The sequence below is a fragment of the Palaemon carinicauda genome, chromosome 45 (assembly GCF_036898095.1).
Source record: "Palaemon carinicauda isolate YSFRI2023 chromosome 45, ASM3689809v2, whole genome shotgun sequence".
Classification (NCBI taxonomy): Eukaryota; Metazoa; Arthropoda; class Malacostraca; order Decapoda; family Palaemonidae; genus Palaemon; species Palaemon carinicauda.
In genome coordinates, this window is record NC_090769.1 from 20,899,102 (window position 1) to 20,909,101 (window position 10,000).

The window sequence follows — 10,000 nt, forward strand, 5'->3', positions numbered from 1 at the left end:
GAGAGAGAGAGAGAGAGAGAGAGAAAAAAAATTCATGCAATATTCGGTTCAACATAAAATGGGAAAATTGCGACAATTTTATCTTTCAAGAATAAACATATGTTGACCATGGGGTATTAATAATTTCAGGAGAGAGAGAGAGAGAGAGAGAGAGAGAGAGAGAGAGAGAGAGAGAGAGAGAGAGAGGAGGAGAGAGAGAGAGAGAGTTGAATATTGTAAAAAATATTTACACGGAATACCATGTGAATTATACATGGTACAAAAATACTTTTTAATAAATAAATGTATTTATTCACATACGATCTATCTCACTGGGGTATTTTTCCCTGTTGGAGCCCTTGGGCTTGTAGTATCTTGCTTTTCCAACTGGGGTTTGTACCTTAGCTTGTAATAACAATAATAATAATATTAATAATAATAATATACCAACTTCAAGACAATGAAAAATCGGTCATATATTCCTTCACCGACTCGATTAATCAAACGTTCTGGAGTTGGTGTCACTGTCGAATTGATTTTGTTGGAATTTTCAAAATAACCCAAAGTAATTTCAAAATAGCAATCAAAATTTTTAAAAATCAAAATCCTCTTCAGTATTTATCTAAGCTGATGGGGAATTCCACTTATAAAATGCTTCGTTGAGCATAAAAACACATGAATATTTCACGAATTAAATTTGGATCATAATTTAAAATTCCCATAGTTAAAGAGGGTCTAAAAAGCAATCAATACTTTAAAAAATCAAAATCCTCTTCAGTATTTATCTAAGCTGATGGGGAATTCCACTTGTAAAATGCTTCGTTGAGCATAAAAGCACATGAATATTTCACGAATTAAATTAGGATCATAATTTTAAATTCCCATAGTTAACGAGGGCCTTTCCAAAGGTTAAGAATTTAAAATCCTCTTCAGTCTTTATCTAAGCTGATGGGAAATTCCACTTATAAAATTCCACATAAAATATTTCACGAAGTGAATTAGGATCATAATTTAAAATTTCCCAAAGTTAAAGAGGGTCTTTCGAAAGGTAAAGAATTTAAATTTCTCTTCAGTATTTATCTAAGCTGATGGGAAATTCCACTTATAAAATTCCACATAAATTATTTCACGAAGTGAATTAGGATCATAATCAAAATTCCCCCCAGTTAACGAGGGTCTTTCTAAAGGTTAAAAACCAAAGACATTCAAATTTCACTTTCTCTCTCTTTCCCTTCCGTCTGTGCATTGCTTTTTAGGCATACAATACCCACCTGTGAGTAGCGGCGGGGCTAACTTGTAGAGGGGGGGTGAGCAAAAAATATTTGGAGGAATCCTTCCTGACGTTGGGGGGGAGAAGGAGAGGGGGGGAGAGAGAGCGAGACAGAGATAGAGGGGAGCTTCTGTAGTTGCCACTTTTGGTATGGCGTACTTGAAGCGGAGGGGGGAGGAGTTTTCTCAAAAGGATCCGCCTACTACCGATTTTTCCCTCCACGAGATGTTCTGATGGAGAAGGAGGAAAAGAGAAAATAGGCGGCAGCGCAGAGGTGCGTCTGATCCCAACACCTAGCTAACGTGGACTGCCTCCGAAACCCTGGAGCCAGCCACATGTCCCTACTCCCCGGTTACCCCCCTGAACCTGACCCTCCGACGACATACCAGCTATGCCATGCCGGGGGTTTTTGTTCATTGGGGCCCTCCCATAGCAGGGAATTGGCATATCATCTAGAATCTCCCATAGACAGTTGTCAGAGGAACCAAAAACGTCTTCGCCTACTGTCAGTTATGTGAAACGTGCATTCATATTAGTGGATCGTTGGTCATGGCGGAGGAGAACACCGTCCCAAACCTACTGCTGCCGCGGGCCAGAATCCACCAACGCCTTCTTGGGGCCATCGGTATTAATAGCCCTCAGCATCAGCATCAGCAGTGGCAGTAGTAGCACCAGCAGAAGCAGACACTACAGCTTTATGCCAGAGCTGTACATAAGCAGTGGCCATCGTTTTTGCATCGCCAAAAACCAACCAGAGAGAAATTTTTCTTCTGGTCGCCGATTTTTTTTTTTCTTTTCTAGCGAGATTCGTCCGCTGTAGATTTTTCCTCGTCTGACACGTGGGACTTAGTGCTTCTCTCTCAGACATTATGTCTTTTGCCTCGAGTTACCTTTGAGTCTCAACACATTATCCCTCCCGGACCAATTCACTAACACCCTCCCCTCCCCATCTACTCTCACATCCCTGCTTGCTGGCTTTTTATTAATTTGTAATTTACAGGTGATCATTTGCCTCAGCTTTGAATGTGGATTTATTGGATTATATACACCGTTTTCTTTAAATATGGATTCAATAGGGAGGAAGGGCGACGGTGGCTGGTACAACACACAAACGTACGCTACCGGGTTTTAGCCGATGTCAGGCAGGGCAGCCGGTCAGGACTACGGTCCAAAAGCCAAAGCAAATTCCTTCAAAAGAAGGCAAATGTGTTACCCCATACGAATGGGAAAAAAGCCCTCTAATAGAAGAAGAAGAAGAAGAAGAAGAGGAAGAAGAAGAAAAAGAAGAAGAAGAAAAAGAAGAAGAAGAAGACTGTTTTAATAATGTTGAGCTTCAATTACCAATCCTTATCAAGATATGAATGCTGATAAGGAGGCATATCTACAATCTGAGATTGTTTTCGACTTTTGAATTATAGAGAGACACAATACTAAAAGTCTCTCATCATATATCCTTCAGAAAATAAAAACGAATCAAAATTGGACATCTTTAAATAAATTAATAATAAAACCCATGAAATATGAACATCCAATAAAAAAAAAGAGACGAGACATTAAAACTGAATCAAACAAGCAAACAGGTCTCTCGACAGGTGAGAGACTACGATATGAAGTTACCGAAGAGAGAGAGAGAGAGAGAGAGAGAGAGAGAGAGAGAGAGAGAGAGAGAGAGTTTCTCTTTGTTTGTTTATTTGGCAAAGGTGACTTGACACCTGCTTTGGCCAGCCTCAGACCCACTTCCGCCTCCACATACTCCCAGATGGAGCCTCGAAGGAAACCAGTGTGGGTGTTTACAAATACGCACACGCACACACGCGCACAAACATGCACACACACACACACCGCGAGTGTATATATATAAATGCGTAAATTAGAAAGGACGGGCTCACAAATTAAGCTCTCCTTAATATCTTTTTAAAGTCGCTAAATTGTGAAAGAAATCGTGAACTCTTGTCCCATTTATTACACATATTATTATTATTATTACTATCCAAGCTACAACCCTAATTGGAAAAGCAAGATGCTATAAGCCAAGGGGCTCCAATAGGCAAAAATGCCCACAGTTAACGAGGGTCTTTCTAAAGGTTAAAAACCAAAGGCATTCAAATTTCACTTTCTCTCTCTTTATACAGTACATGTATATATACTGTATATTATATACTAGTGTACGCAACCCGTCACAAATGAGGGCTAAATATTTAAATAGATATGTTACATAGATTCAACCCTTCCAACCACCTCCGCCTTTCCTAAATACAACACGGCAGTTTCGGCAATTTGTGGGAGATAGTAGTTCCAGAGTGTAACTCTCGGGGTAACCCCCCCCCCCAACACCAAGGTATGACTACTCCCTCTTCCCCTATCGGAGGGACGGGGAGAGACCGATTAGTTATACGTTTGGCAATGTCGCTCAGCGTCACGAAAAAAGAAAAAAAAAAAAAAAAAAAATATATATATATATATATATATATATATATATATATATATATATATATATATATATATATATATATATATATATATATATACTTGCTCTTTATTATATAGAGGAGATTCTCAAACATGATAAATTCAAGATTAATGTATGATACCAACAACAAAAGCAGCTGTGTCTAGTTACTACAGGACAAAGGCCTCAGACATGTCCTTAATCATGTCTGGGGTTTGGACAATTTCATCACCACGCTGGTCACTGTGGATAGGTGATGGTGGGAGACTTTAGTCTGACCCTTCACACCAAACCAACCTAGTATGTTCAATTCAGCTCTTCATTCACAGATGTTCGGAACCAAAACTTCAAGGGTATATATATATATATATATATATATATATATATATATATATATATATATATATATATATATATATATATATATATATACTTATCTTGCATAAAATATGTCTCCTTATGACCATTGACTCGCAAAGACGCTGTCAATCTCGGAGACGCGTATGATACAGCGAAATGCCATTCCGAATGACGTCACGGGCCTGTCATTACCGCATATCTATAAGCCCCTCCCCTTCCCCAAGGACTGCCCACCCCCCACACCACACCTTTGTAAAAACTATTTTTTCCCGTTGGTTCCCTAGGGCTTATAGCATCTTGCTTTTCCAACTAGGGTTGTAGCTTAGCTAGTAATAATAATAATATTAATAATAATAATAATAATAATAATAATAATAAGTAAAATGTAAACGTAAAACATTTAATTTTGTTTGATCATTACTTATCTTGTAGTTAATTTGTTTTATTTCCTCACAGGGCTATTTTTCCCCGTTGACACCCTAGGGCTTATAGCATCTTGCTTTTCCAACTAGTTGTAACTTAGCTAGTAGTAGTAGTAGTAGTAGTAGTAGTAGTAGTAGTAGTAGTAGTAGTAGTATTAATAATGATAATGTAATAATAATAAAAATAATAATAATAATAATGATAAAAATGTAATACAGTACTAATAACTACTGTGATAATTATAATCATAATAATATTAACAAAAATAACAATAATACTGTAATACTACTACTACTACTACTACTACTACTACTACTACTACTACTAATACTAATAATAATAATAAAAATAATAATTTGAATTGCTAATAATTTCTATCCAATACAGATGACGCAACAACAATACTCTTGTCTTTTGACTTTCCAGTCAAATTTTAAGTTTAATTTTAGCCAAAAAAAAAAATCAAGAAATATTCAAAATCCTCAAAAAAATAATATATATATAGATATATAGATATATATATATATATATATATATATATATACTGTATATATATATAAATAAATATATATATATATATATATATATATATATATATATATATATAAGGTTACAAGCAGTAAACAAGCAAATGAAGGTCACAGTGAAGGCTGAAGGGGGGTTTCTGAAGGCCAGAGGAAATAGGGGGCTGGGAGAAGGGGGGGGGGGGGAAGCATGAGAAACCCCTGAAGCGCCAGACATATCAGTGAACTATCGCTTACCATCTGCTTGTTGAGATGGATACGGGAGATGTGTTTTGCTTATTCAAAAGGTTTTGTTTAAGTTTGCAATAGGTGTGTGGGTGTGTGTATATATATATATATATATATATATATATATATATATATATATATATATATATATATATATATATATATACTGTATATTTATATACATATATATACATATATATAAATATCGATATATATATATATATATATATATATATATATAAATATATATATATATTTATATATATACACACATAGAAACACACACACACACACACACATATATATATATATATATATATATATATATATATATATATATATATATATATATATGTATGTATGTATGTATGTATGTATGTGTATGTGTATATATATATTATATATAAAAATATTATATATATATATATACATATATATATATATGTATGTATGTATGTATGTGTATGTGTATATATATATATATATATATATATATATATATATATATATATATATATATATATATATATACAAATATTATATATATATATATATATACATATACACATACATACATACATATATATATATATATATATATATACATATGTGTGTGTGAAGGGCATATAATAAGAATGAGAAAATAAATGGACATTAAGTATACCAGACTGTCCCTAGAAATTGCAAAGGAAGCAGTGGAAGAGAGAGAAGACGGTGAGTTGATGAACAAATAAAGTCCGCGGGTGTGGACTGGCATAGAAAGACCATAAACAAACGCAAGTGGAAAGACTTGTCTGAGGCCTTTGTTCTGCAGTGGACTAGTAATGGCTGATGATGATGGGGTGTGTGGGGTGTGTGTGTGTGTGTGTGTGTAACTGTGCAGTTTTGGGTGGGTATATTGAAAACCTGGTATATACAAATTGTATAATATTTTACAAAACACTTCCAGCCAAAGTTTTGAAACTGAAACATATCTGTTTCGATTCTACAAGGTAAACAAGAGAAAATGCAATCGCTAACAGTTCATCAACAGAATGCTATCACTATTACTTGCTAAGCTACAACCCTAGTTGGATAAGCAGGATGCTATAATTATAGCCCAGGGGCTCCAACAGGGAAAATAGCCCAGTGAGGAAAGGAAACAAGGAAAAATAAAATATTTTAGGTAGAGTAACATCATCAAAATAAATATCACCTATATAAACTATTATAAACTTTAACAAAACATGAGGAAGAGAAATTAAATAGAATAGTGTGCCGGAGTGTACCCTCAAGCAAGAGAATTCTAACCCACGACAGTGGAAGGCCATGGTACAGAGGCTAAGACACTACCCAAGACTAGAGAACAATGGTTTGATTTTGGAGCGTCCTTCTCCTAGAAGAGCTGCTTACCATAGCTAAACAGTCTCTATATGATATTCTTACACTGTAAGTGAATAAACAAAATGTATAATAAACTAATAAGAGAGTAACAGCGTCAATGAATCTAAAATACTTAAGAAATAATTAATTCATGACTTTGGGCTCTCCCAATGACGTTAAATATTCGGGGAAATAAATATGAACACAAACTTTTAAACTGAGTAAGAGTATTATTATTATTATTATTATTATTATTATTATTACTATCCAAGCTACAACCCTAGTTGGAAAAGCAAGATGCTATATGCCCAGGGGCTCCAATTGGGAAAAATAACCCAGTGAGGAAAGGAAATAAGGAAATAAATAAATGAAGAGAACAAATTAACAATAAATCATTCTAAAAAAAGTAACAACGTCAAAACAGATATGTCATATATAAACTATTAACAACGTCAAAACAAAAATGTCATATATAAACTATAAAAAAATGCAAAAGAAAATGATATTCAGAAAACAATAAAAGCCATAAGATTTACTACAAAGGGAGTAAGAAAATTACCTAAGAAAACGGTTACTTATAGTTGAGAGAGAGAGAGAGAGAGAGAGAGAGAGAGAGAGAGAGAGAGAGAGAGAGAGAGAGAGAGAGAGAGAGAGAGAGGGTAAAGAGTTTCTCTGAAAACGTTTTGCTATTATACTAACGTTTTCTTTAATATGATGACGTTTTCTTAAAGTTAATACGTTAAAGAACAACTTACAAATATATAAAGATTGGAAGATGATTGAAGCCATTAATAAAAATTATAATTTCTTAGTATCATTAACATAAATAAACGCATTGAAAGAATATTACCAAACAACTAAATTAAATTACTTTTTAATCCTAGATATCCAATATGGGTAAAAAGACAATAATTTTGGAATATCCTTCAGGATATTTATGCTCGTTTGAAGGATAAAAGGATTCTGTAACGTACAGTAAAATTGTAAAGTATACAATTAGGATAATTAACGAAGGAACAATGAAATACAGGATGCAATAAGCCCAGGGGCCCTAACAGGAAAAAATAGCCCAGTGAGGAAAGGAAACAAATAAAAATTAAATATTTTAAGAACAGCAACAACTCCAAAATAAATATTTCCTATAGAAACTATAAAACCTTTAACAAAACAAGAGGAAGAGAAATTAGATAGAATAGTGTGCCTGAGTGTACCCTCAAGCAAGAGAACTCTAACCCAAGACAGTGGAAGACCATGGTACAGAGGCTATGGCGCTACCCAAGACTAGAGAACAAGGGTTTGATTTTGGAGTGTCCTTCTCCTAGAATTGGTTAAGAAAATTGGCAAATCAAAAATTTACCAACTTTCATTTCTGGTATGTTTTACCAATTACATCAAAATATGTCCACAATTATATTTAGCCTATTTTGATCAGTTACATTAATATCTATTCAAATTGTAAATTTAGCATTTTATATGTTGTATCCTGGTTCACTTACTATTAAAGCAATTCACAGTTATATCCTGGTTCACTTACTATCAAACTAATTCACAATTATATCCTGGTTCACTTACTATCAAACTAATTCACAATTATATCCTGGTTCACTTACTATCAAACTAATTCACAGTTATATCCTGGTTCACTTACTATCAAACTAATTCACAGTTATATCCTGGTTCACTTACTATCAAACTAATTCACAGTTATATCCTGGTTCACTTACTATTAAACGAATTCACAGTTATATCCTGGTTCACTTACTATCAAACTAATTCACAGTTATATCCTGGTTCACTTACTATTAAACTAATTCACAGTTATATCCTGGTTCACTTACTATCAAACTAATTCACAGTTATATCCTGGTTCACTTACTATCAAACTAATTCACAGTTATATCCTGGTTCACTTACTATTAAACGAATTCACAGTTATATCCTAGTTCACTTACTATCAAACTAATTCACAGTTATATCCTGGTTCACTTACTATTAAACTAATTCACAGTTATATCCTGGTTCACTTACTATCAAACAATTCACAGTTATATCCTGGTTCACTTACTATTAAACTAATTCAATTATATCCTGGTTCACTTACTATTAAACTAATTCAGTTATATCCTGGTTCACTTACTATTAAACTAATTCACAATTATATCCTGGTTCACTTACTATTAATATTCACAGTTATAGCCCGGTTCACTTACTATTAAACTAATTCACAATTATATCCCGGTTCACTTACTATTAATATTCACAGTTATAGCCCGGTTCACTTACTATTAAACTAATTCACAATTATATCCCGGTTCACTTACTATTAATATTCACAGTTATAGCCCGGTTCACTTACTATTAAACTAATTCACAATTATATCCTGGTTCACTTACTATTAAACTAATTCACAATTATATCCTGGTTCACTTACTATTAAACTAATTCACAATTATATCCCGGTTCACTTACTATTAATATTCACAGTTATAGCCCGGTTCACTTACTATTAAACTAATTCACAGTTATAGCCCGGTTCACTTACTATTAAACTAATTCACAGTTATAGCCCGGTTCACTTACTATTAAACTAATTCACAATTATATCCTGGTTCACTTACTATTAAACTAATTCACAATTATATCCTGGTTCACTTACTATTAAACTAATTCACAATTATATCCCGGTTCACTTACTATTAAACTAATTCACAATTATATCCTGGTTCACTTACTATTAAACTAATTCACAATTATATCCCGGTTCACTTACTATTAAACTAATTCACAATTATATCCTGGTTCACTTACTATTAAACTAATTCACAATTATATCCTGGTTCACTTACTATTAATATTCACAGTTATAGCCCGGTTCACTTACTATTAAACTAATTCACAGTTATAGCCCGGTTCACTTACTATTAAACTAATTCACAGTTATACCCTGGTTCACTTTCTATGAAAGTCATTCTCAATTATATCCTGGTTCACTTTCTATGAAAGTCATTCTCAATTATATCCTGGTTCACTTTCTATGAAAGTCATTCTCAATTATATCCTGGTTCACTTTCTATGAAAGTCATTCTCAATTATATCCTGGTTCACTAATTAATCACTCAAATTCGTTCACAATTATATCCCAATTACCTTTAATAATTACTAAAAGTCGTTCACAATTATATCCCAATTACCTTTAATAATTACTAAAAGTCGTTCACAATTATATCCAGGTTCCCTCACTATAAAACCATTAAAAGTTATATTCCAATTCATTAATTAATAAAAGTAGTTCCCAATTATATCTCAATTCACTTAATAATCACTAAAAGTTGTTCACAATTATATCCCGGTTCACTTACTATAAAATCATTAACAATTATATCCCAATTCACGAACTAATTAAT

The 10,000-nt window shown here is 33.3% G+C and overlaps 1 protein-coding gene across 1 annotated transcript in view; it reads right to left on the reverse strand.

The window, feature by feature from the left end:
* Positions 1 to 8,587: 8,587 nt before the first annotated feature.
* The window catches only part of LOC137634838 (titin-like), an 81,706-nt gene continuing 80,293 nt past the window's right edge, over positions 8,588 to 10,000 (reverse strand). The window contains exon 18 of the mRNA XM_068367390.1: positions 8,588 to 8,647. Within this exon, the coding sequence (XP_068223491.1) occupies positions 8,588 to 8,647 (60 nt within the window). The remainder of the gene's footprint in view (positions 8,648 to 10,000) is intronic.